The sequence below is a fragment of the Tachyglossus aculeatus genome, chromosome 3 (genome assembly GCF_015852505.1).
Source record: "Tachyglossus aculeatus isolate mTacAcu1 chromosome 3, mTacAcu1.pri, whole genome shotgun sequence".
Classification (NCBI taxonomy): domain Eukaryota; kingdom Metazoa; phylum Chordata; class Mammalia; order Monotremata; family Tachyglossidae; genus Tachyglossus; species Tachyglossus aculeatus.
Window position 1 is genome coordinate 5,151,855 of NC_052068.1, and position 27,248 is coordinate 5,179,102.

General features: G+C 44.9%; 1 protein-coding gene across 1 annotated transcript in view; it reads right to left on the reverse strand.

Annotated features, from left to right (window-relative positions):
* EBF3 (EBF transcription factor 3) overlaps positions 1-27,248 on the reverse strand; it is a 240,657-nt gene that overhangs the window by 58,132 nt on the left and 155,277 nt on the right. Inside the window, exons 7-10 of the mRNA XM_038743679.1 lie at positions 14,642-14,723; positions 8,032-8,149; positions 1,628-1,758; positions 687-813 (exon numbers count right to left, since the gene is read on the reverse strand). Coding sequence (XP_038599607.1) covers positions 687-813; positions 1,628-1,758; positions 8,032-8,149; positions 14,642-14,723 — 458 coding nt within the window. The remainder of the gene's footprint in view (positions 1-686; positions 814-1,627; positions 1,759-8,031; positions 8,150-14,641; positions 14,724-27,248) is intronic.

Genomic DNA, 27,248 nt, shown 5'->3' on the forward strand with positions numbered 1-27,248 from the left:
TCCAGCGGCAGCACCCTTTAGGACTGGAAAACGGTAACGCAAATGATATCGCGCCTGCTAAAAAGCAATCAAGAAAGGATTCCGATCTTTGAGTCTGATTTCTCCCGTAGAGGATTTTGAAAGGCATCAGTTTAGAAAACCCAGATTGGCCCATTCGAAAATTGAGTCACGTGAATTCCTTCCACTCAGGCTGCTGGTCGGCCATTAAATAACCCACATTTGGACTAACGACTTGAACAGAGTTCAACAGATGGTCATCTTTTCTCAGTGAAAAATTAATTTCTCCATTCACACAATTTCCCAGTTGGGCTAAGAATAAGAAACTTGACCTTCACCAACAAATACCACAAATTCCAGGTTGACCCTCCGTCCAAGCTGGGCACCCCGGAAATCTCTGCAGCCAACCTTGGGCGAGATTTGGGGTCTAAGGTGAATGACACCCAAATTTTTGGCCATGGATCCACTTCTCTAAACTAATCCAAATCCCTCAACCTTGAAACATTCGCTCACTGCTACTTCCATGCCATTTCCAAAGCGAGGCTATTCAGAAAGCCCAAAGACGCTACCCACGGGGACGGGGACATCCTGTTATTGCCCTTGGAAACCGAGTGATTCGGTCCCACTGGACTGGCTGACAGAGGAGAGTGGACAAAGTCTGAAATTAAAAGGAGAAAGCTCCCTCTTACCTGTGTAGACGAACCGTCCCGGGGCCCCTTTGCAGAACTGCTTGGATTTGTAGGAGAGAGTTACTTCAACAACTCCGGGAATGTGTCGTGGTGGGGTTTGAACTCTGATGGCGTGGGGTGTGATCAGCTATAAAAATCATACGGTAAAACAGACTTTAAATCACGGTGAGAGAGGACTGACACTTGCCAGTTGGATATAATTACAAAAATAGCTGAAATCGGACCGTGGTCTCAAAGTTCCACCTTCTCGCTGTCACCTAGAGACCCAGGATTCTACCTTTTCTTTTTTTAAAAAAAAAAAGAAAAAAGGAAAACATCAGCAAATGATCCTGGGTTTTGGTTTTCAGGAAAAGCCACAGGGCACCATTCATATGAAAATTACCTCCATATGTCTCGGTCAGCCCGCTTCTAGTAATTTTAACACTAATTGTTCAGTGGAATTGCGAGTTCTCTTAGAGTGAGCTTTCCACTAGAGGGCAAGGGGAGGGTCTCCTTATTGCTCCAGTGGTGAATTTGTGGTAAAAAAAAAAAAGTACTATGAAATAAAATATCACGATACTGCCCGTCAATAGGTTCCCGACGGCTTATTGAAGCCACTTAGGCAAAGATGTCACAGCCACATGGCCTAGCAGAAAGAATCCAGGCCCGGGAGTCTGAGAATCTGGGTCCTTACCCTGGCTCCACCACCTGGCTGGCTGTGTGACTTTGGGCAAGTCCCTCGGGTTCTCTGGGACTCAGTTTCCTCATCTGCACAATGGGGATTTGCTCCCTGTCTCCCCTCCCACTTAGCCGGCGAATCCCACTTGGGACAGGGACGGGGTCCACCCCGATGATGGCATCTTGACCAGAGCCCTCGGTAGGGTAAATGCCGAACAAATCCCGCCATCGCAAAGAAGAAGTAAAAAAGTGCACGCACAGCCCGGCAAATAGAGGAAACTTACCTCGCTCCAGACCAACATGGTTCCAAATACAACTTGCAAGCCATCAAAGAAGTTGTCTCCAATGATGATAACCGTAGCTCCTCCCGTTGTCCAGCCTTCACTAGGACTAATAGCCTTGATGCACGGAGTAGCTGCTTGGACAAGACAGAAAATCCCGGCCTTAGTGTCTCCTCTTCCCTGACAGTAGGTCTCTCTCTGCCAATGACGAATCATGCAACGGGCACAGGAGGAAAATGTTGCATGATCTCTTCGGGAGGCACACAGAGGGCAATCGTTTATCAGCGTGTTGATGTATTTAAAGCAAACCGTTAAATGTTTTCTAAAGCAAAGGCCAAGCTGCAGAATACTAGTGAGCGAGAAAAAAATGGCTCGAGAAAGCAAATTATATGTCAGGGCAGATATGGCTCTTACAAATGATTAAGCATTGCATGTACAGATCTAAGCAGAGTCAATCAAAAGGTTGTTGAGAGAGATGGAAGAGATGGAAGCGCTGTGAATTTCGATTCCTCATAAGCAGCTAATTGGGCTGGGCTTTTTCTTCCCCGAACTTTGCCTTTCGGTTCAAAACTTCATTTTCCTCTGTCACTCCATAATTACTACTTTTCACTTTTCATCAGGAAAAAATCAAAAGCACTCTATTAATACTTTTGTCAAAGGTACACATTTTACATCTAATATTGTTTGTCGACATGAATCCCTGAGCCATTGACTTGACCTCCCTTTGTCTCTAGAGTCTTTCCATTTGCATGAGTTATTACAATGCAGTGACTCCCGAGAAGGAGGAGGAGGAGGAGGGAGAGAAGGAGGAGGAAAAGGGCAAGGAGGAGGAGGAGGGCAAGGAGGAGGAGGAAGAAGGAGGAGGAGGAAAAGGTGGAGAAGGAGGATGAGGGCAAGGAGGAGGAGGAGGAAGGAGGAGGAGGAAAAGGTGGAGAAGGAGGATCAAGTGGGAAATGTAAATGGAAGAGGAAGAGAGAAAAGGAAAAGGTGGAAGGGAAGAGGAAAAGAGGAGGAAGAGGAAGGAGGAGGTGGAGAAGTAGGAAAAGGAGAAGGTAGGAAGAGGAGGAAGGGGGGAGGAAATGGAGGAGAAGGAGGAGGAAAAGGGAAGGAAGGGGAAGAGAAGGGAAAGGAGAAGGAAGGGAAGACGTAGGAGGAGGAAGAGAAAGAGGAGGTGGAAAAGGAGGAGGAAAGAAGAGGAAAGAATAGGTAAAGGAGGAGAAGAAACAAGAAGGAAGAGAGGAAAGGGAGGAGGAAAGAATAGGAAAATGAGAAGAAAAGGAGGAGAAGAGGAAAGGGAGGAGGAGGCAAAGCAGGGAAGAAGGAGGAGGGCGAGAAGGGAAGGAAGAGGAGGAAAGGAGGAGGAGGAGGAAGAGGAGGAGGCTCAGTAAGAACTGCATAGCTCGCAGCAGCCAGTAAACTGCCCTGAGACCCCAGCTGGAGACTGCATGGCCTCTGAGAGAATCGCTTTGTTCTTCTCTTTGATCAGTCCTTCTTTACATGGTGTTGACAGACCTTTTTTTTTTTACCAGCTTTGATGGCCTTTTGTATGCTGACTTTCATGCAAAGGAGCAGACCCTAAGATATACACTTGCCCTATTAGAAGTAAATTCCATTGCTCTCTATTGCTTACCTGCAGGGGCTGGTTTGAATGAGCTGTATTATTGATTGTCCTCAAGACGACCTAAATGCTACTCAACCTTTTTGTTGAAATAGTAGCTTTAATATCAAAAGGAGGATTGGTTGACTGAACCTAAGTAAAGGATACCCGTTTCACTCTTTCCCCTAAAATGGAGAAAGTCCAGAAGCGAAGACAATGAAATACGACTGACATCACAGTGGAATGTGATGACGTCATAGCCCAGTCTCACTCCACTTTTCAGAAAAACACCCTTATCCGGAGCTAGACCCTGCATAATGAGTAAACATCAAGATGAAATGTGGCAATTAGCTGAAGAATAAGGAACTCAACTTTCTTATCCTCAGGGAATTCTCTAAATTTAGTTCCCTTTTTCCATTTCTCCAAACAACCTTTGTTCCTAAGAGTGAATGTTGGCCAAAAAGGCACTGTGGAAAAGTTAGTCAAGACAATTTGATTTCTAAGACCAGGTTGGGCAAATATTCTTCAATTTCTTTTTTCTCACTACTCTGGGTATTTTACACCTGTCCGGTTCCTTATTTCTATTCTTTTTCTTCTTCTTCAAGCTGTTGCTATATTAGGCGATTCGGGAGTGACCTTCTTTACGTGATCCTTTGGAAACCCCAAAGCAGACTGGTCGTGGATAAATCGTCCTTTTCGCCTTGTAGAGAGGATCTGGTTTCATAGCTTAATAAACTCGAGTTCCACGTAAGCCTTTGTGCGGTGACGTTTGCCCAGATAGGTCAGAAGCGGGACTTGGAAGCCCCGTCTAGTTAATCACCATTAGCTATTGTTGTTTAGAACACTTCAGTTGCACTACCTTTCTTTGTTTGCTTTAATGTTGGACTAGTGGAGGTTATATTTGCTCATTCTACGTGCTTTTCCCTCCGCAGCAGAGGCCCAGGGCACACACTGAGAATCTGCCCTTAACTAGCGCTGTTGACTTCATGCTAATAAGTTCATACAAATTTTCATTTCTGAGGCTTCGGAATGACATTTGCTTTTCTTAATTGCATGGAGAGCATTTGAAAAGGATCAGCTCTCTAAAGACTGACAAGTCTCCTCCGAGGGAGTGACCTTCATCAGCACAGCCAATTATGGCAAATAATTCACCCCCCAAAAAAAAAAAAAATTACAGTAAACAAATTTACTTTGGAGGTGAGAAAAGAGAAAAAAAAATCGAGGATCTACTGCCTGCAGGAAAGGTTGCTATCTGGCAGCTGTGGCCCACTGAAAGCTCGATCGTCTAAGAATTTCCAGGGCCTTCCTGGTGGAAGGCCCGGGATCTGGCTGGGCCAGGGAGGATAAGCATCTTCCTTCTGCCTGTATTTGCATACATTTCAATGCACATATAGAGAGGGAACATGTGTTCAATGGGAACCATAGCAAAATGAATTACACAGACAGTGTTAGAGATCTAATGATCTACGTGCACAATACGCTCAAGCAGATGATAGAAACTGGGCACAGCTGATGAAGATGGCAGAAGAACAGGAAATACGAGCCCATCCCCCGCCTGGCGGGGGGGAGGAGGAGAGCGGAGCTTCCCCGACGCGCCATGCGAGATGATGTCTCGCTTTGGCTCCGGGTGGGGTGGGAGGGAAGACCCCCGGCGCCCCGGCTCGGACGGGTGATCCCGAAAGACCACCGGCCCGTGCGGGTTTAGGCCCCATCGCGGCCCTACCCCCTCAAGGGTTCAGCCTGCCCGCTCTGTCTCGGGGTCAACCGGACACCCTCCGGTGACCTCTGCCCCAGAAAGCGGTTGGGCCCATCCGGGGTGAGCCCCTCTCCCCTCTGCCCCTGATGGGGTCGAATGGGCCGCGATGCCCGGGACAAGTGGTTTGGTACGCGGGTTGGTTCGAGGCGGGCCTCGACGACGGGAAGCGGCCCGACTCCTCCGAGGGTCCCCGTTTGCCCGACAGAACTTTTTTCCTCACTGAACTTCCCGTGGCCTGGTATTCTATTAGTAAACATCTTCGCTGCACCGGTTTCCATTAATCAGTGAGCTCTCTTGAGTAATATCACAACATTTGTCACCTTTCTCTGGATTCACAATATTGAGGCACTCAAACAGGCCTAATCTTGCCTCATGAAGACTTCTTTGTTCTGCCTGCTAAAATGTCTTGTAATTGTGCTTAGAATGTCCAGATGGCTGGCTGATACTCCAGCTGATAGGATTATACCTTTTACCTCTCCTAGGGCCATCTGTTCCCTTTAACTCGCTAAAACCCTGCAGCCTGGATTCAGTTGCCATTATTGCATAAACCTAACAGCATTATAGGCACTTGGCATGCAAATCACTTACATGCTCCCGGCCTGGTGCTGGGATAAGGCTTTTGCTTAAGGTTTAGGCAGTGTTGAAGTCATTTGTGAAAAAAAGAGTGACAAGAAAACAAAAATTAAAAATTAGTTCTACTAGGCTGTGCTGGAAGAGAGAACAATTGTTTTCCTCTCACTTGTATTCAACTACTGTAAATAATTTGCCGTGCTTTTTTTTTGGGGGGGGGGGGGACTCAAAGATTCAATGGTAGCCTTTCACAGTGACAGCAGGGGGGATTAGTTTTCTGGGAAACGGGTCTCTGTATGTGTGTGCGTTTGGTGTCTACTGCTGGTGAATATTAGATGATTGGATAATGAGGTGTTAGCAAGGAGAAGCTACATATAGGCAAATATCCGCGGTTTACAAGGGCCACATTTTCTTTAAAGAATGTGTCGCTAATTCAAAGCATCCCGTCCTTCCAATAAAGTTAAGCCTCCCCAGAGCAATAGGAGGAAAATTAACCTGAAGAACGGAATGCCCCTTCCTCTAGATTTTAAGTTGTCAAGGCACTCAGGAAGAAAGGAAGATAGACAGCGGCTGGATACCAAGCCTCCTCTTTGAAAAAGAAAAGCATTTAGCCTCCAAGCGCTGACAGTTGAAGCGCTAGTTTATTATTATTATTATTATTATTATTACTATTACTATTTATTACCGAGGCCGTCGCTTTCGTAAAACCCAAGTCTGGGGTTCACCTAGCGCACATGGAGCCCGTTGGAGCCGCCCGTTTGTTCCCGGAAGAAGTCAGACTTTTGACGAAGATCATCCACTTCAGATGTCGGATTTCAGAGAACTTTGGGATTAACTGCCCCAAATCTAAACGACAGGCGCGAGGGGCTTTTAGGTCTCCATCCTCAAATGACTCTAAATCCCTAAGGTGTTTTCCAATGGCCTTTATTTTTCTAAATGTTACAACTGTTGCTTAAGGTCAGATACTTCTTTTTCCGGCAACTTACAAAAATAAATACTTGTACTTTGCTAAGAGCACGACAGCTCATTAGATGAGTCTGAATTTGGAACCTACCCTAAACGCTAACCACAGGGCTGAGTGATGCTTACTTGAACCCATAATCTCTCTCTCTCTTTCTCTCTTTCTCTCTCTCTCTCTCTAGGGAAGAAGAGGACTAAGGAAGAGGATTCAACCTTCTTAATTGTGAACCTCATTAGTGATGGTTGCTAAGCAAAACACACACCTTTCTTCAGTGCATATGAAAGAGATAAACAATACGTCATAGGCTATAATGACTCTTGTGCTCAGGGCAACCTTTAATTATTATATTTTTGTCCTCTTATAACAGTCATTAATGCAGAAAAACAAATTAGTTTATTTTTGTGGTCCACAGCAGATTCAGAAAGGGTAAAGGGTACTCCATTTTTTGATGTCTGAATCACATTTCATTTGGATAATCACTGCTTGCTTCATTCATGTTTTTCTGGTTATCCATCTGGGTTATATCATGGGGAGCTCTTATTAAATGCCTTCCTATAAGGTGGAGAGGGTTGCATTGTATTTTCCCATGTCGCTTTCTGGACCGTTTACTACTTTAAAGGATTTATTCGTGGAGTTTAATTTGGATTCCACTCTGAAGAAATCACACTTTTAAACAGTTCACATCCCTGAGCCGCTCGAAATTATTTTTCATGAGTTTTTTTAACCGTAAAGTAGGTGTGATTTTAAGAGGGATTTATGAGATGTGTTTGCCTAGGTAGCTTCTTGGGATTTTTCAATATAGCCATGTTTCCCAATCTTTGTTTAAGAACTGGGCTCAGACTTTCAGAACTGTGAGAGAATGTTTAAGGATGCTTTTTCGATTCTTGTCACCACAGATTCCTTTCTTAATAAGCAGGCAAGGGGGTCAATCACACTGAATTAGTTTGGAGGGAGCTGGGGGTGGGGGGGCGGTGGGGATAGGCAGGGAAGGAACACTTTACTCTGTTGTTCTCACACAAAACTTCTCTCGCTTTCCTCTGTAGCAGTAAGGCCCGACAACAGGAAATTGATCTCCTAGTAAATTCTTTACAGATTCGGTCACGATTTTACCATCCACTTAAACTTGCATTCAGAACCTGAGAATGTACCTCTGGATCAAGAATTATGACAAGCCAAAAAAAATAGTAATAATGAAATAAAATCTGCAAGAAAAGCTGTAAGCAAAACAAAGCCGGTAAACAAACCAAGACAGAAATAGAGGAAAGAGTGGAGAGGGGGTGAAGAAGGGAGTGAGGGAAAATTTTCAGTATTAAAACAAGGAAGGAAAAAGGAAGGCCAGAAGTGCCCAGAGAGAATGCTGCCTTCTGGATGTTTGGTCTGTGGCATGGTGCGGAAAAGCCAGAGGAAAATAACTAGAGGAATGTTCCAACATAAAGTATGATGCGAAAAAAAAAGCATTGCAAATCAAAAAGACATGTATGTAAATGTGTGCCTACCATTTTCCAGATAAGAAGGGGCCATACCTTCTGACGGGTCAAGACGTCTGGCCCTCCTTCCATGTTTAGAGTTGTTGTGGACGAACATGTTGTCTGAAACGGCCAATACATGGCCATCGACGTTGACTGTTGTTGATACAACAACCTGTGAAGAAAAAGCAAATGGTAAGAAAGCGGTAAAAAAAAAAATCGAAGGCGCATAACTGGAAAGAGGAAATGGAAATACAACTTATCATTGACAAGAGGGTTGGGGGTCTGGGGGTGGAAGGGGAGGAGGAAGGGCCGCCATGTTCAATTTTCAATCAATTGACCTCTCTTCACCAGCTTTTTGGCTAATAATAGTGTTTTGTTTGGGTTTTTTTTTTCTTTTTTAACTGGCAATTGTTTCCTCTTCAAAACCTGCTCGCCTAATTAGAGTTTAATCTCCTATTATGCTAACAAGTGAATTCAATTCAGGGAAATATTCTTCTAGCCATTAGCTTCAGAAACACCCCTCTGGCCACTCATTTTAAAAGATGCTGTTTTGATTGATCTGTTGATATATTGATTAGATAGTTTATCTAATTAAAATTAGTTCACTTGGGGACTGTCTTCAGATGAAGGATTGGAAGGATTTCGCATCTCCCCAAACCCGCTGATCTAAATCAGAAACACAGCCCACTGTCCTCATCCTGTGCACCACAGGGGTCTCCTAGACCTGTTTCACGATTAAGCCCGTAACGTCCGATCGCGGAGGTCTCTGCACCCGAAAGGACTGAGTTGATTCCGAATGGTGAAAGTGTTCTCAATCCGTGGAAGGAACCCCTTCTCATGTTCATTCGGATGGTGAACGACCCTGGTACGTCGATGGAATTTCCTCCTTTATGTGGGAGAGAAAGGGTTCTATTCTTGTGCCCAGGAGAGGCTGGGCCATAGAAGAGATGATGGATAGAGGCTTCTTAAGCGTCCAGCTGCTTCTTGGTAGAGACAGGGAAGGAGCATAGGCAAATGTGGCTGTCTGAAACACCTACCCAGTGGATCTGTCCCATTCACCCCGGAAATGACCCTCCGCAACAGAAAAATGGAACAGGAAATTACAATTTTTTTTTAATAGATTCGGCTCCACATGTTGACCATCTGTAGAGAATAGTTTGAAGAGCACACAATTAATCTTAGACTCTCGTATTGTCATTATGGATTGGGTATGAAGTAAGCATCTTAGCACGTTCTCCTTGTCTATAGAAGCGGTCCCGTCTTCCAAATGGCTCTGAGGCTCTGACTAATAGTAATCAAGCTACATACAACCACGCCGAGATGAATCGGAAGCATTGGAGGTGAAGAGAGATGAATATTCATGCTTAACTGCCATCTTCTATTCAGTTTGTTCTGGTCCATAGAGAATACCGTAAGAAATGATATGGAGAAAATAAAAAACTATGCTTTTATACACTAATAACCCTATTCACGTAATGAATGAAAAATGAAAGATTGTCAGTCGACGACGGGGAAAGGAAGATGAAAAAACACAGTCAGAAAAACCTACTTAATTGTCACTCCCCTACCTTTGGCCTGAGGCAAACCTGACTGTATCTCAATTGTCCTAGAATTTCTATTTCTTGGATTGAATCGGATGCTATTTTAATATTCCAGAATAACCCAACACTTCCTTTTTTATAGTCTGTCCTCGCTGGGAAACGGTAAGTTACCCTGAGTCACCCCAGAAAGCCAGAATATCCTCATTCTCCCCAAACGTGTTCCTCGCTGGCATGCGGTTTCCCCACAGCGCGATTCCCACGGCGAGTGTCATCCCATCCATTCTTGAGCAGGGAGGAGCTCCAAAGTTGAACCCGTTCCACTTACGCGGTGGGTGCCATCTTTTCCAGTCTCCTAATGGGACATTCCAAAATTGAACCTCTTTCACACCCGTGGCAGACGTTATCTTATCTACCCTTGAAATGGGGAGTCCCAAATTTGAACCTGTTCCACTCCCATGGCGGGTACTACCATGTCCACCCTCCTAGTGGGAGGTTCCAAAGTTGAACCTCTTTCTCTCCCATGGCAGATGCCATCCTGTCCACCTCTGAACTGGCGAATCCCAAAGTTGCACCCGATCCACTCCTTTGACGGGCACAATCTTGTCCATCCTCATAATGAGGCATTCCAAAGTTGAATCTCTTCCAATCCTCTGATGGGTGCCATCTTGTCCACCCTCTTAGTGGGGCATCCCAAACATGAACCTCTTCCGCTCTCATGGCAGGTGCCATCATGCCCACCCTCTTAGTGGGGTGTTCCAAAGTTGAACTTCTTTCACTCCTACGATGGACGTCATCTGGTCCACCCTCATAATGAGGCATTCCAATGCTACAACTCTTCCACCTCCAAGGCAGATACCATCTTTTCCACCCTCTTAGTGGGGCAGCCCAAAGTTGAACCTCTTCCACTCCCACAGTTGGTGCCATCTTGCCAACCTCGTAGTGGGGTGCTCCAAAGTGAACCTCCTCCACCCCCATGGTGGATGCCGTCTTGTCCACGCTCATGAAGAAGCATTCCAAAGTTGAACTTATTCCTTTTGCCAGGCGGGCGCCTTCTTCTCCACATTCTTAGTGAGTTGTCCCAAAGTTGCACCTCTTCCACTCCCACGGCAGGCGCTATCTTGCCCAACCACGTAGAGGAGTGTTCCCAAGTTGAACCTCTTCTACTTCCACACCGTGCTCCATCTTGTCCACTTTTGAACTGGGGAATTCCAGAATGGAACCTCTTCCATTCCTGTGGCCCCTATTATCTTATCCACCCTCCAACTGGGGAGTTCCAAAGTTGAACCTCTTCCCAGGTTATTGAGTTTTTCCTTTCACTGTATCTTTTGGGACAAAAGAAATGCCAGGGGATTGTGCAAAACTGGAATCATTGCATTTCTTGGCCAAGGTTTACAGTTTTTAGGCTCCTGGTCCAAGAGATATTAAAGAAACAGGTAAAGGTTAGAAAAAAGGCAACTGTCTTCAGTCTGGCATCTCTATATAGGTCAGTCAGCAGGGGAAAACGAGTGAGATTCAGCAGAAAGCAGGTAAACTCTCTAGGTTTCGTTCCATCACGGCAGTTCATTGCGGCGCCTCCTCTTCCGAAAGGTGCGGAGAGAATGAAACCGGTTGAAAATATTAAGACTTGACGTATTGTTAAGTTCCATTAAACCTTCTGAGAGGCAGAGAGATTAGCTAAAGAGACTCAGGAAGTCCTTCTCTTATTCTTGGTTCCACTGTCGACCACGAGATCACTTGAGACCTGATGCTTCATTTAGTCATCGGTGAGACAAAGAGGACTCATTCCAGGTTTGACCTTCTGCTCTGCTCAGATGGATCAATATCACCGGGGGTCACGTGAAGCTGAGATGCATGAAAAATGGAAGAGGGCTGGACTGTTTTGAAGAAACATTTTTTTCTTCCTCCTCCCCCAACTACAGATCTCTATTGTTGCTCTGACGATGTGTCCGGTTTCCTTTCTGTGAACTGGGCAGAGATCCGCACGGCCCAGGTTTTGCCATAAGGTTAATGGTAAGGCATAGATTTCTCAGAAAAACTTGGGGACAGCTTGATAATTGGGTTGGTTCATCCCCAAATATGAATGATCTGGGAAAATAATCTCATATTTCTAAGAAGCCATTTCCTCTAGTCAAACGGAGGGGGAAAGTTCTCATTGTTTATCCAGTTAGGAAACGTTTAGAAGCAATTTGGATAAACCCTGGTGTATTGTTCATAAAAAATTAAACAACCATATGAACCCAGAACTTTGAATCCCGAAGAATTTAGAGGCAAATCTAACTGGTCATTTACTTCATGCTCTGCATAATTTGATAATACTACTGATAATAATAATAATAATAATAATAATAATGATAATAATAATAGCATTTATTAAGCGCTTACTATGTGCAAAGCACTGTTCTAAGTGCTGAGGAGGTTACAAGGTGATCAGGTTGCCCCACGGGGGGCTCACACTCTTAATCCCCATTTTACAGATGAGGTAACTGAGGCCTTGAGAAGTTAAGTGACTTGCCCAAAGTCACACAGCTGACAATTGGCAGAGCTGGGATTTGAACCCATGACCTCTGATTCCAAAGCCTGTGCTCTTTCCACTGAGCCACGCTGCTTCTCTGCTACTTATTAAGCATTCATTCAATCATATTTTTTGAGCGCTTACTGTGTGCAGAGCACTGTACTAAGCATTGGGGTAAATACAAGATTATCAGGTCCCATATGGGGGTCATAGTCTGAGGGAGAACAGATATCAAGTCCCTGTTGTGCAGATGAGCCGGGTTCAAATTCTGGCTCTGCCACTTAGCTGTGTGACTTTGGGCAAGTCACTTAACTTCTCTGTGCCTCAGTTACCTCATCTGTAAAATGGGGATGAAGACTGTGAGCCCCCCGTGGGACTACCTGATCACCTTGTAACCTCTCCAGAGCTTAGAATAGTGCTGTGCACATAGTAAGTGCTTAATAAATGCCATTATTATTATTTTAGATGAGGCTCAGAGAAGTTAAGTGACTTGACCAAGGTCACACACCAGGTAAGTGGTGGAGCCAGAATTAGAACCCAGGTCCTCTGACTCCAGGCCTGTGCTCTTCAATCAATCAATCAATCAATCGTATTTATTGAACGCTTACTGTGTGCAGAGCACTGTACTAAGCGCTTGGGAAGTACAAGTTGGCAACATATAGAGACGGTCCCTACCCAGCAGTGGGCTCACAGTCTTTCCACTGGGCCTCACTCGTTCTGATAGAGTAGATAACTTGTTGATGTAGGGACTGCAGTTCCACAGGGCACGTGAAGAGAGTTAATTCAGCTGACACTTCAGGACTGAGGTTTAAGGTAGGAAGAAGACAGTTCCAGTTGGTTAAGTGATAACCGGACACTGCAGTAGCATCCTTATTTGTTTGTGGTGGCAAGAAAGACCACGTGGCTGAGTGAAATCAGGAGCCGTAAGCTCTAACCCTGGCTCTGCCACTTGTCTGCCACAGTATCTTGGGCAAATCACCTCTCTGGGCCAAAGTTTCCTCATCTGTAAAATGGAGATTTAATATCCCCGTTCTCCCTCTCCTGTGTGGGACAGGAACCGGCTCTGGTCTGATTATAATGCACTTATCCCAGCGTTTGGCAGAGTGCTTGGCTCATAGTAAGCGCCTGTGGTCAAAGCATGCAATCTCTCATGACTACCTGAGCAGAAAAAAAGCGCCTGAAATTGTTCTAGTAGGGCTCAGGTCTTCCAGCTCGGTTGTGTCACACTCTCCCAAGTGCTCGGTAATAATAATAGTAATAATAACGGTGGCATTTATTAAGCACTTACTATGTGCAAAGCACTGTTCTCAGCACTGGGGAGGCAAGGTGATCAGGTTGTCCCATGGGGGGCTCACAGTTGTAATTCCCATTTTACAAATGAGGTAACTGAGGCCCAGAGAAGGGAAGTGACTTGCCCAAAGTCACACAGCTGACAACTGGTGGAGCCGGGATTTGAACCCCTGACCTCTGATTCCAAAGCCCTGGCTCTTTCCACTGAGCCACACTGCTTCTCTAATGTGCTCTGCACATAGGAAGAACTCAATAAAGACCCCTGATAGAGTTCCACAGTGACCCTACAATACTGACTGGAAGGAGATTTCAAGTGACTTTTATCACAGCTTTTAGTCTGATGGTAATTGAATGAGAAAGGGAACTTAATTTCAGAAACTTCCAGAAATCCTTTTCTCTACCGCCTCTGAGCTTAGCCCAAGCTGACTAATGGGCCTTCGCATAAAGTTTTAGTTCTCAGCAATTCAAGAAAACAGTGACAGACATTAACCAGACCAGACGATGCGGGAATATTTCTGTAGAAGCAGTGTGGCCGATTGGAAAGAGCACAGGACTGAAAGTTAGGAGTTCTATTGCAGGATCTGCCACTTGTTTGCTGGGTGTCCGGGCCTGATTATCTCAAGCCTAGCCCAGTGCACAGCACAGCGCTTAGCCCATAGCAAGGACTTGGAAAAAAACCATCGTTATCATCGCTAAAACTTCCTCTGGCTCAAACTAGCTATTAAATTACTGGCATTAAAGACACTGGATGCATTTTAAATTAGGAAAAGTTTTTAAAGTCTTGGTACTAATGGCATTTATTAAGCACTTACTATGTGCAAAGCACTGTTCTAAACACTGGGGAGGTTACAAGGTGATCAGGTTGTCCCACGGGGGGCTCACAGTCTTAATTCCCATTTTACAGATGAGGTAACTGAGGCCCAGAGAAGTTAAGTGACTTGTTCAAAGTCACACAGCTGACAATTGGCGGAGCCGGGACTTGAACCCATGACCTCTGATTCCAAAGCCCGGGCTCTTTTCACTGAGCCACACTGCTTCTCATCAAGCAGTTGGTACAACTGTGGAGGGTTGGGAAGTGGGGATTTCCAAAGATTTTTGACAACTGAAACAAATGAGCCCACTGTGGGCAGGGATTGTCTCTATTTGTTGCCGAATTGTACTTCCCAAGCGCTTATTTCAGCGCTCGGCACACAGTAGGCACTCAACAAATACGACTGAATGAATGAATGAAATTTCTGAACAGATTTTAAGGTTTGGGGCAATCCAACTTCGCAAGCAAATGTGGAATACCATCTTTTTTTCTTTTTGAAAAAATCTGTACCTGGAATCGTCGCATATCTCGGGGGTTGCCTGCATTCTTCAAACAGTTCTGATTGCACTTGAGGAAAAACTTTAGAAAGAATCTAAAAGATACAAAAGTAGAGTCCGTTAGCTGTCGCAAGCAAGAGACTTAGGGTTTGTTTTTTCCAATAAATGCAGGCATTCAAAATAAATTTTGAATCAAATCATCTTTTCCCATTGATCGGTGGGTTTTTATGCTATGAAACGAGTGGTATTGTCAACCAAACACTGTAGTAAAAATGATATTTACTGAACGTGAGTGCATTGCACTGTCCTAAGTCAGTCAATCATATTTATTAAGCGCTTACTGTGTGCAGAGCACTGTACCCAGCGCTTGGGAGAGGACAACAGAACAATATAACAGACACATTCCCTGACCACAGTGAGTATACAGTCCTAAGGACTTGGGGAGCATAACAGAAACCCAAGATGTGCTCCCTACCGCCACTGTAATAGACACCCCCTAAAGTGTACACATAATATGCCTAGAAAGGCTATAACTGTTGGGACTCTTTTAGACTGTGAGCCCGCTGTTGGGTAGGGACTGTCTCTATATGTTGCCAATTTGTACTTCCCAAGCGCTTAGTACAGTGCTCTGCACATAGTAAGCGCTCAATAAATATGATTGATTGATTGATTGATTGGGAGGCTGTGTGGCCCAGTGGATAAAGCCCAGACCTGGGAGCCAGAGGACATGGGTTCTAATCCCAGCTCCACCACTTGACTGCTCCGTAACCTTGGACATGTCCCTTAACTTCTCTGGGCCTCAGTTTCCTCAACTGCAAAATGGGGATTCAATAGCTGTTCACCCACTTTCTTATGGCATTTGTTCAAAAGAAGAAGAAGATGGCATATGTTAAGCACTTACTATGTGCCAAGCACTGTTCTAAGCACTAGGGGGGATACAAGGTAATCAGGTGGTCCCACATGGGGCTCACAGTCTTAATCTCCATTTTGCAGATGAGGTCTCTGAGACACAGAGAAGTTAAGAGGCTTGCTTAAAGGCACACAGCTGACAAGTGGCAGAGACGGGATTAGAACCCAGTTTCTTTGACTCCTAGGCCTGTCCACTTTCCCTTTAGGCCACGCTGCTCCTGTACCCAGTGCTTAGAACAGTGCTTTGCACATAGTAAGCGCTTAACAAATGCCATTATTATTATCTGATTTGGAGTCCTGCTTGGGACAGGGATTGCAGAATTTTCACCAGCACTTAAAACAGTGCTTGACACACAGTAAGTGCTTAACAAATACCATTAAAACAAACAAACAAATCAACCAAAAATAACTGTTCCTTTTGGAAGAGGCCTGCAGGAGCATTAAGCCAAAGAACTTCATTCATTCAATCGTATTTATTGAGCGCTTACTGTGTGCAGAGTACTGTACTAAGTGCTTCCTTGAGAAGCAGCAGTAGTAGTAATAATCATGGTATTTATTAAGTGCTTACTATGTGCCAGGCACTGAACTAAGTGCTGGGCGGGGGTGAGTACAAGTTAATTGGGTTAGACACAGTCCCGGTGGGACTCACAGTCTCAATATCCATTTTACAGATAAGGGAACTGAGGCCCAGAGAACAATAATAATAATAATGATGGCATCTGTTAAGTGCTTACTATGTGCAAAGCACTGTCCTAAGCGCTGGGGAGGATACAAGGTGATCAGGTTGTCCCACATGGGGTTTACGGTCTTAATCCCCTTTTTACAGATGAGGTAACTGAGGCAAAGAGAAGTTAAGTGACTTGCCCAAAGTCACACAGCTGACAAGCAGTGGAGCCGGGATTAGAACCCATGACCTCTGGACTCCCAAGCCTGGGCTCTTTTTACTGAGCCATGCTGCTTCCCTATAGCATTTGTTAAGCACTTACTATGTGTAAAGCACTGTCCTAAGCACTGGGGAGGATACAAGGTGATCAGGTTGTCCCAAGGGGGGCTCACAGTCTTAATCCCCCTTTTCCAGATGAGGTAACTGAGGCCCAGAGAAGTGAAGTGACTTGCCCAAAGTCACACAGCTGACAGGTGGAGGAGCCGGGATTTGAACCCATGAGTTCACACAGCATACAAATGGTGGAGCCGGAATTAGAACTCATAACCTTCTGACTCCCAAGTCTGTGCTCTATCCACCACGCCATGCTGCTTCCCCCGTAGTTGTAGTAGTAGTAGCAGCACAGGCCTGAAGTCAAAAGATCAGGGGTTCTAATCCCACCTCCACCATTTGTCTGCTGTGTGACCTTTGGCTAGTCAAATAATAATAATAATAATAATAATAATAATAACAATAATAATAATAGTAATAATGGCATTTATTAAGTGCTTACTATGTGCAAAGCGCTGTTCTAAGCACTTAACTTCTCTGGTCCTCCGTTCCCTCATCCGTAAAATGGGGATTAAGATTGTGAGCCCTACGTGGGACAGGGACTGACTATTGGGGAAGCAGCATGGCTCAGTGGAAAGAGCCTGGGCTTTGGAGTCAGAGGTCATGGGTTCAAATCCCGGCTCTGCCGCTTGTCAGCTGTGCGACTTTGAGCAAGTCACTTCACTTCTCTGTGCCTCAGTTACCTCTTCTGGAAAATGGGGATTAAGATAGTGAGCCCCACACGGGACAACCTGATCATCTTGCATCCTCCCCAGCGCTTAGAACAGTGTTTTGCACATAGTAAGCGCTTAACAAATACCAAACTTATTTATTTATTTATCTTGTAGACACCCCAGTGCTTAGAACAGTGCCTGACACATAGTAAGCGCTTAACAAATACCATAATTATTAGTAGTAGCAGTAGTAGTAGTAATAGTATATATTAAGCTCTTGCTACCTACAAAATTCAGTGAAAGATAGGAATTAAATACAGCCCCTAGCCTGCATGGGGCTCACAATGTATAAATAAATATGGAAGTGGGGATTGACAACAACGGTAAGGAAAAGATGAAAAATAAAGCCACCTAAGTGCCATAAATCACAGAGACAAATTCAAAAATAAAAGCATTCATTCATTCAATCATATTTATTGAGCACTTACTGTGTGCAGAGCACTGTACTAAGCGCTTGGGAAGTACAAGTTGGCAAAACAAAAAGCAGTAGGGCCCTGTTGCTAAAAGCTAAGAGTCCAATGGACACTACCATGGTCACCCTAGAGTGGAAGCTCGCTGTGGACAGGGAATGTGTCTGTTCATTGTTGTACTGGACTCTTACTTCGATTCTCTGCATACCGTAAGTGCTCATTAAATACGACTAACTAGACTGACTAAATACTGTAGCCACCACTGCCTCCCTAAAGCTGAAGTTTTGTGGAGGCTTCAAGTTGCTGTCTTTTTGTTTAACTCCTTGGTTTATCCCTCTCAATTATAATAATAATGATAATAATAATAATAATAATAATAACAACATTTATTAAGCACTTACTATGTGCAAAACACTGTTCTAAGCATTAGGGAGGTTACAAGGTGATCAGTTTGTCCCACGGGGCACTCACAGTCTTCATCCCCATTTTACAGATGAGGTAACTGAGGCCCAGAGAAGTTAAGTGATTTGCCCAAAGTCACACAGCTGACAGTTGGTGGAGCCGGAATTTGAACCCGTGACCGCTGTCTCCAAAGCCCGGGCTCTTTCCACTGAGCCACGCTGCTTCTCCCAAGGTATTTTTACCTCATATGTCTGTCCCCAGCCCCAGTGTCATCGTAATCATAGTAACTGAGGTATTTGTTCGGTGTTTACTATGTGGCCAGCACTGTGCTACACACTGGGCTGGATACAATGTCAGTGCTTAGAACAGTGCTCAGCACTTAGAACAGTGTTTTGCACATGTAAGCGCTTAATAAATGCCATCATTATTATTATTATTATCAGATCAGACCCAATATCTGTCCCCCTGCTTTTAGACTGTAAGCCCTAGGCGGGCAATCAATCAATCAATCAATTGCATTTATTGAGCTCTTACTGTGTGCAGAGCACTGTACTAAGTGCTTGGGAAGTACAAGTTGGCAACATATAGAGACAGTCCCTACCCAACAGTGGGCTCACAGTCTAGAAGGGGGAGACAGGGAACAAAACCAAACATATTAACAAAATAGAATAGATATGTACAGGTAAAATAAATAGAGTAATAAATATGTACAAACATATATACATATATCCAGGTGCTGTGGGGAAGGGAAGGAGGTAAGATGGGGGGACGGAGAGGGGGACGAGGGGGAGAGGAAGGAGGGGGCTCAGTCTGGGAAGGCCTCCTGGAGGAGGTGAGCTCTCAGTAGGGCCTTGAAGGGACTGTGTCTGGATTATTATCTCTAGACCACTCCCCAGGGTTCAATTCACTGCTCCGCACAAAGTAAGCACTCGACCAATTCAATAAATAATGAATACCATAATGATGCTGGAAATGTGCCCCACACAATCTTCACAACCACCTGTGTGAGCACTTCTGTACTTGTCTTACATCCACCTTACGTATCTCACACTTAGGACCAACTCATAGATTTTTCCTTCTTTTTCTTTACGGTATTGCTTAAGGGCTTACTATGTGCCAGGCACTGTACTAAGCACTGGGGTAGATGCAAGCTAATCGGGTTGGACACAGTCCATGTCCAACAAGGGGCTCACAGTCTTGGTCTCTCTCCACTTCAATCCATACTTCATGCTGCTGCCCGGATTATCTTTGTCCAGAAACGCTCTGGGCATATTACTCCCCTCCTCAAAAATCTCCAGTGGCTACCAATCAATCTGCGCATCAGGCAGAAACTCCTCACCCTGGGCTTCCAGGCTGTCCATCCCCTCGCCCCCTCCTACCTCACCTCCCTTCTCTCCTTCTACTGCCCAGCCCGCACCCTCCGCTCCTCCGCCGCTAATCTCCTCACTGTACCTCGTTCTCGCCTGTCCCGCCGTCGACCCCCGGCCCACGTCATCCCCCGGGCCTGGAATGCCCTCCCTCTGCCCCTCCGCCAAGCTAGCTCTCTTCCTCCCTTCAAGGCCCTGCTGAGAGCTCACCTCCTCCAGGAGGCCTTCCCAGACTGAGCCCCTTCCCTCCTCTCCCCCTCGTCCCCCTCTCCATCCCCCCATCTTACCTCCTTCCCTTCCCCACAGCACCTGTATATATGTATATATGGTTGTACATATTTATTACTCTGTTTATTTATTTATTTATTTATTTATTTATTTTACTTGTACATTTCTATCCTATTTATTTTATTTTGTTGGTATGTTTGGTTCTGTTCTCTGTCTCCCCCTTTTAGACTGTGAGCCCACTGTTGGGTAGGGACTGTCTCTATGTGTTGCCAATTTGTACTTCCCAAGCGCTTAGTACAGTGCTCTGCACATAGTAAACACTCAATGAATACGATTGATTGATTGATTGATTGATTGGTCCCCGATTTAAAGATGAGGTAACTGAGGTACAGCGAAGTTAAGTGACTTGCCCAAAGACACACAGCAGACAAGTGGCAGAGCAGGGATTTGAACCCAGGTCTTTCTGACTCTCAGGCCCATGCTCTGTCATTCATTCAGTCATATTTATTACTCTATTTATTTATTTATTACTCTATTTATTATTACTCTATTTTACTTGCACATATCTATTCTATTTATTTTATTTTGTTAGTATGTTTGGTTTTGTTCTCTGTCTCCCCCTTTTAGACTGTGAGCCCACTGTTGGGTAGGGACTGTCTCTATATGTTGCCAACTTGGACTTCCCAAGCGCTTAGTACAGTGCTCTGCACACAGTAAGCGCTCAATAAATACGATTGATTGATTGATTTATTGAGAGCTTTCTTTGTGCAGAGCACTGTACTAAGCACTTGGAAAAGTACACTACAGCAATAAAGAGAGAAAATCCCTGCCCACAACGAGCTCACAGTCTTAGAGGAGATCCAGTAGGGGATCCACAGTCTTAGAGGGGATCCAGTAGGGGATCCACAGTCTATCCCCTGGGCCCCACTCCTTTTCCTCCTACTTGTAAGTTGTTTTTGTGTCTCTCTTCCCAGCTAGTTTGTAAGCCCCCTGAGGGTAGGGATCGTACCCTGTCCTTTTCCAAAAACTCAGTGCTGTAGTCCTCCGGATAGTAGAATGTGCTACCAATACAACCCAGCAACCGGTGAAGTCTAGACATGTACCTCTCCCATTTAGTAAAAAGGCAATAACTAGCATTTTTCTTTACACTATTTTCAAACTGCTTAACGACAATAGTGACTCAAAATCCCCGCGTTTCCTGGAGGAGTATACTTTGTTCTGCTTGCCGTCTTGCTTTCCTTCGTTCTTTTGAGCCTTTTCTGTTTCAGTAATGACTAACGCAAGACCACGAGATCTGACATAATCAAAATTTAAAATCCCACAGGTCCCGTGAGAAACCAGAACTCAGCTGGGCATAAACTGGCAGAAAGTTAATCATCCTGCCCCCTCCTCTCTCACCTTGTTACTCTCTTACTATGACCCCACGCTTCGGTCTTCTAATGTCAACCTATTCACCGTACCTCCATCTCGTCTAGCTCACCGCCGACCTCTCGCTTATATCCTGCTTCTTCCTGGAATGCCCTTCCTCTTCATAACCAACGGACGATTACTATATCCCTCTTTTCAAAACCTAACTGAAGGCCCACCTCCTCCAAGGGACCTTCCCTGACTAAGCCCCCTTTCCTCTTCTCCCACCCCCTTCTGCGTCTCCCTGACTTGCTCCCTTTATTCATCCCCCCACCCAGTCCCACGCCACTTACGTCCACATCCATAAATCATTTACTTATATTAATATTTGTCTCCCCCTCTAGACTGTAAGCTCACTGGGGGCCGGGAGTATGTCCGTCTATTGTTATATTGTGCTCTCCCAAGTGCTTAGTAGAGTGCCCAGAGCAAAATAAGTGCTCAAATTTGATTGCTTGATTGATTGAAAGTGATCCACTTTGGGGTCATCACTGCTTCAAATAAATAGACTTTTAATGTAGATTTTAATTGGATTTATGTCCTAATATGACCACCTTCTGGGGCTTGGATCTGTTAGGTGTGTATCAACCCTGTTCTTAACGCAGTGCTTAGGACAGAGTAAGTGCTTGCTTACTGTGCCCTGATTTTGCCTCTTTCCCACATTTCATTCATTCAATCGTATTTATTGAGTGTTTACTGTGTACAGAGCACTGTACTAAGCGCTTCCTCTGGCCTGGAAAGCTCTATCCCTCCCATATACACCTGACCACCACTCTCCCCATTTTCAAAGCATTATTAAGGTCACAGTGCTTGGCACACAGTAAGCACTTTACAAATACCATCATTATTAACTCTTCCAAGGCCTTCCCCGACCGATTCCTCTTTCCCCCAGCTCCATCTCCCTTCTGTGTTGTCTATGCACTTAATTAATTATTAATTAATTAATTATGGTATTTGTTAAGTGCTTACTATGTGCCAGACACTGTTCTAAGCACTGGGGTAGATACAAAATCATCAGGTTGGACTCCGTCCTGCCCCACGTGGGGTTCACAGTCTTCACCCCCATTTTACAGATGAGGGAACTGAGGCCCAGAGAAGCAAAGTGACTGGCCTGAGGTCACACAGGAGACAAGTGGCAGACCTGGGATTAGAACCCATGACCTTCTGACTCTCAGGCCTGGGCTCTAACCATTAGGCCATGCTGCTTCTCTGGATCTGTGACCTTTGGGCATTCGATATTCACCACCCCCTCCTCATTCATTCAATCGTATGTGTTGAGCACTTACTGTGTGCAGAGCACTGTACTAAGCGCTTGGGAAGTACAAGTTGGCAACAGATAGAGACGGCCCCTACCCAACAACAGGCTCACAGTCTACACCACAGCTCTTTTGTATATATCTATAAATTATATTTTAGAAATGATTTGATTATAATAATATCTGTCTCCACCTCTAAACTGTAAGCTCCCTGTGGGTAGGATATGTGTCTACTAACTCTGTTGCACTGGACTCTCACGAGTGTTTAGTATACTGTTTTACACACAGTAAGCACTCAAAAATATGATTGATTGCTTTTGATTACATAATCATAATAATGATGGCTTTTATTAAGCACTTACTGCTCTGCACACAGTAACCACTCAATAAATATGATTGAATGAATGAATGAATGTGCAAAACACTGTTCTAAGCACTGGGGAGGTTACAAGGTGATCAGGTTGTCCCATGGGGGGCTCTCAGTCTTCATCCCCATTTTACAGATGAGGGAACTGAGGCACAGAGTAGAGAAGTGACTTGCCCAAAGTACACAGTTGACAAGTGGCGGAGCCGGTATTTGAACCCATGAACTCTGACTCCAAAGCTGGTGCTCTTTCCACCGAGCCACGCTGTTTCTCTTACACTCATTCATTCATTCATTCAATCGTATTTATTGAGTGCTTACTGTGTGCAGAACACTGTACTAAGCGCTTGGGAAGTACAAGATGGCAACATATAGAGACGGTCCCTACCCAACAGCGGGCTCACAGTCTAGAAGGGGGAGACGGACAACAAAACAAAACATATTAACAAAATAAAATCAATAGAATAAATCTGTATAAATAAAATAAATAAATAAATAAATAAAGTAATAAATACGTACAAACATATATACATATATACAGGTGCTGCAGGGAGGCGAAGGAGGTAAGGTGAGGGAGGATGGGGAGGGGGAGGAAGGAGAGAGGAAGGAGGGGGCTCAGTCTTACATGCCAAATTGTTCTTTGTAGTAATAGTAGTATCCAATCAATCAATCAATCAATCCATCTTATATAATAACAATAATGATACTTGTTAAGCATTTACTATGTGTCGAGCACCATTCTAAGCGTTGGGGTAGATAAATGTTAATCAGGTTGGACACAGTCCCTGACCCAGATGGGGCTCACACTTTTAATCCCCATTTTCCAGATGAGGGAACTGAGGCCCAGAGAAGTGATGCGACTTGCCTAAGATCACACAGCATATGTGAGGCAGAGCTGGGATTAGAACCCAGGTCCTTCTGAGTCCCAGGTCTGTGCTCTGTCCACTAAGCCACGCTGTTTCTATTGAATGTTTTACTTTGCTCTGAGCACTGTACTAAACAGCAGTAGTAATGATGGCATTTATTAAGCACTTACTATGTGCAAAGCACTGTTCTAAGCGCTGGGGGGATACAAGGTGATGAGGTTGTCCCACGTGGGGCTCACAGTCTTCATCCCCATTTTACAGATGAGGGAATTGAGGCACAGAGAAGTTAAGTGACTTGCCCAAAGTCACCCAGCTAAGTGGCGGCGCCAGGATTCAAACCCATGACCTCTGACTCCAAAGCCCAGGCTCTTTCCCACTGAGCCACGCTGCTTCCCCTAGTTGTAGTGGTGGTAGTAATAGCAGCAGCAGCAGTAATAATATTAGTATTCATTCATTCAATCAGATCTATTGAGCGCTTTCTGTGTGCAGAGCACTGAACTAAGCTCTTGGAAAGTACAATTTGGCAACAGATAGAGACAATCTCTTCCCAAAAACGGGCTCACAGTCTAGAAGTAGCAGTAGTAGTTGTAGTATTCATTGAGCACTCACTTAATGTGGTGTACTGTATTAGGTGCTTAGTCATTCAATCTTATTTATTGAGTGCTTACTGTGTGAAGAGTACTGTACTAAGCACTTGGGAGAGTACCATAACAATGTAATGATTCAGAACAAAGTGACATATTCCCTGCCCTAAAGAAATCTACTCTTTCAGGGGCAACACAGACATCAAACTATGTACAACTAAAGTAGTTAAAATAAACAATTGAATATACATATATAATACTAATGATGGTATTTTCTAAGCGCTTAATAATAATAATAATAATGACATTTATTAAGCACTTACTATGTGCAAAGCACTGTTCTAAACACCGGGGAAGTTACAAGGTGATCAGGTTGTCCCACGTGGGGCTCACAGTCTTAATCCTCATTTTACAGAAGAGGTAACTGAGGCGCAGAGAAGTGAAGTGACTTGCCCAGAGTCACACAGCTGAGAGTTGGCAGATCCGGGATTCGAACCCATGACCTCTGACTCCAAAGCCCGTGCTCTTTTCACTGAGCCACGTATGTGTCAAGCACTGTTCTAAGTGCTGGGGTAGATACAAGCTAATCAGGTTGTCCCACGTGGGGCTCACAGTCTTAATCCTCATTTTACAGAAGAGGTAACTGAGGCGCAGAGAAGTGAAGTGACTTGCCCAAAGTCACACAGCTGACAAGTGGCAGAGTGAGGATTAGAACCCATGATCTCTGACTCCCAAGCCCGGGCTTTTTCCAAACCTACAAGTGTTATGAAGTTATTTGCCCCCTCTGCGGTGTCATGAAACAAATGCTATTCATTGGCGCCGTTGGTTAGTCATCATCCGCGATGGTATTTATTGAGCGCTTACTGTGTGCAGAGCACTGTACTAAACGTTTGGGAGAGTACGCTACAATACGGTTGGTCAACATATCAACGGTCTGACTGGCACGGGACTCGGACCCGAGTTACTTTTGCTCAGAGACGGAGAACAGAAACCCAATCCTTTAAAGTGAATTTTAACGGAACGAGAATTGGCAGTCATGTGAGGTGTAAGATATCCGAGTTCTGACAGTGTGTTGAGAGGTTATGACACCGACATCATCATGTTGTCCTTTTCCTTCTTTTTCTTCCCAAAGCCCTCCGTTAGAAAATCGGAGCCATCGGAGGCAGCCCAGGGCTAGTGGAAAGAGCCCAGAGCTGGGAATCAGGAGGTCCGGATTCTAGTCCTGCTTGCTGTGTGACCTTGGGCAAATCGCTTGACTAATCAGTGAGAAGCAGAAGCAATAGGGAAGCAGTGTGGCTCACTGGAAGGAGCCCGGGCTTTGGAGTCAGAGGTCATGGTTTCAAATTCCGGCTCCACCAACTGTCAGCTGTGTGATTTTGGACTTCTCTGTGCCTCAGTTACCTCACCTGTAAAATGGGGATTAAGACTGTGAGCCCCCTGTGGGACAACCTGATCACCTTGTAACTTCCCCAGCACTTAGAACAGTGCTTTGCACATAGTAAGTGCTTAATAAATGCCATTATTATTATTATTATTATTGTTAAGCAGGCAATCAATGGCACCGACTGAGAGCCTATGGTGTTCACTGTACTAAGCGCTCAGGAGAGCATGACAGAAGCATGATCCCTATCAATCAATTGATAGTATTCATTAGTACAGCGCTACTCTCCCAAGTGCTTAATACAGAGCTCAACGTATAATAAGCATTTAATAAATACCACTGATGATGATGATGATGATAAGCACTTAGTACAGGGCTCTATTTGTTTGTTTTTGTTTTTATGGTATTTGCTAAGGGCTTACTATGTGTCAAGCACTGCAATAAATGCTGGGGTAGATATAAAGTAATCAGGGAGGATACAGTCCTTTCCTAATAATAATAATGATGATGATGATGGCATTTGTTAAGCGCTTACTATGTGCAAAGCAGTGTTCTAAGCGCTGGGGGGGATACAAGGTGATCTGGCTGTCCCACATGGGGCTCACAGTCTTAATCCCCATTTTACAGATGAGGTAACAGAGGCCCAGAAAAGTGAAGTGACTTGTCCAAGGTCACACATCAGACATGTGGCGGCACCGGGATTAGAACCCGTGACCTCTGACTCCCAAGCCCGGACTTTTTCCACTGAGCCACGCTGCTTCTCTTATGGTATTTGGTAAGTGCTTACTATGTGCCAGGCACTGTCCTAAGCGCTGGGGTAGATACAAGATAATCGGGTTGGACACCCTCCCTGTCCCCCTGGGGCTCACAGTCTTAATCCCCATTTTTTATAGATGAGGGAACTGAGGCCCAGAGAAGTGACGTGACTCTCCCAAGGTCACACAGCAGCCAAGTGGTGGAGGTGGGATTAGAACCCATGACCTTTTGGTTCCCAGGACCATGCTCTATCCTCTCTACCTTGCTCCCTCTACACTTATTTAATCGTATTTATTGAGCGCTTACAGCGTGCTTGCGCTTGAGAGGTGCAAGTTGGCAACACATAGAGATTCATTCACTCATTCAATCGTATTTATTGAGCACTAACTGTGTGCAGGGCACTGTACTAAGCGCTTGGGAAGTACAAGTTGGCAGGATATAGAAATGGTCCCTACCCAACAGCGGGCTCACAGTCTACACGCACGGGGCTCACAGTCTTAATCTTCATCTTGCAGGTGAGGTAACTGAGCCCACTGTTGGGTAGGGACTGTCTCTATATGTTGCCAACTTGTACTTCCCAAGCACTTAGTACAGTGCTCTGCACACAGTAAGTGCTCAATAAATACAATTGATGATGATGATGAGGTACCGAGAGGTAAAGTGACTTGCCCAAGGTTACACAGAAGACAAGTGGGGACTGATTGAGAGCCTAGCGTGTACGGAGCACTATGTTGAGCACTTGGGAGAGAACGTTATAGAAAGTCAACGCAATCCCTGCCCTCCCGGAGTTCAACCACTGAGCAGAGCAGACGGACTCAAATGGGGCCCGGCGTCTTCAGGTTGGCTGCATCCTGTCAACGGCGGAGTAATAGAAACCAAAAACACCCCAAGGAGTAGATTTTCCTCCATTTCCCACGTTACTTTTGCAGCAGGATTCTAAATTTCAATCGTGTCAGATCTCGTGGTATCTCTTTAGTCGAGGCTCA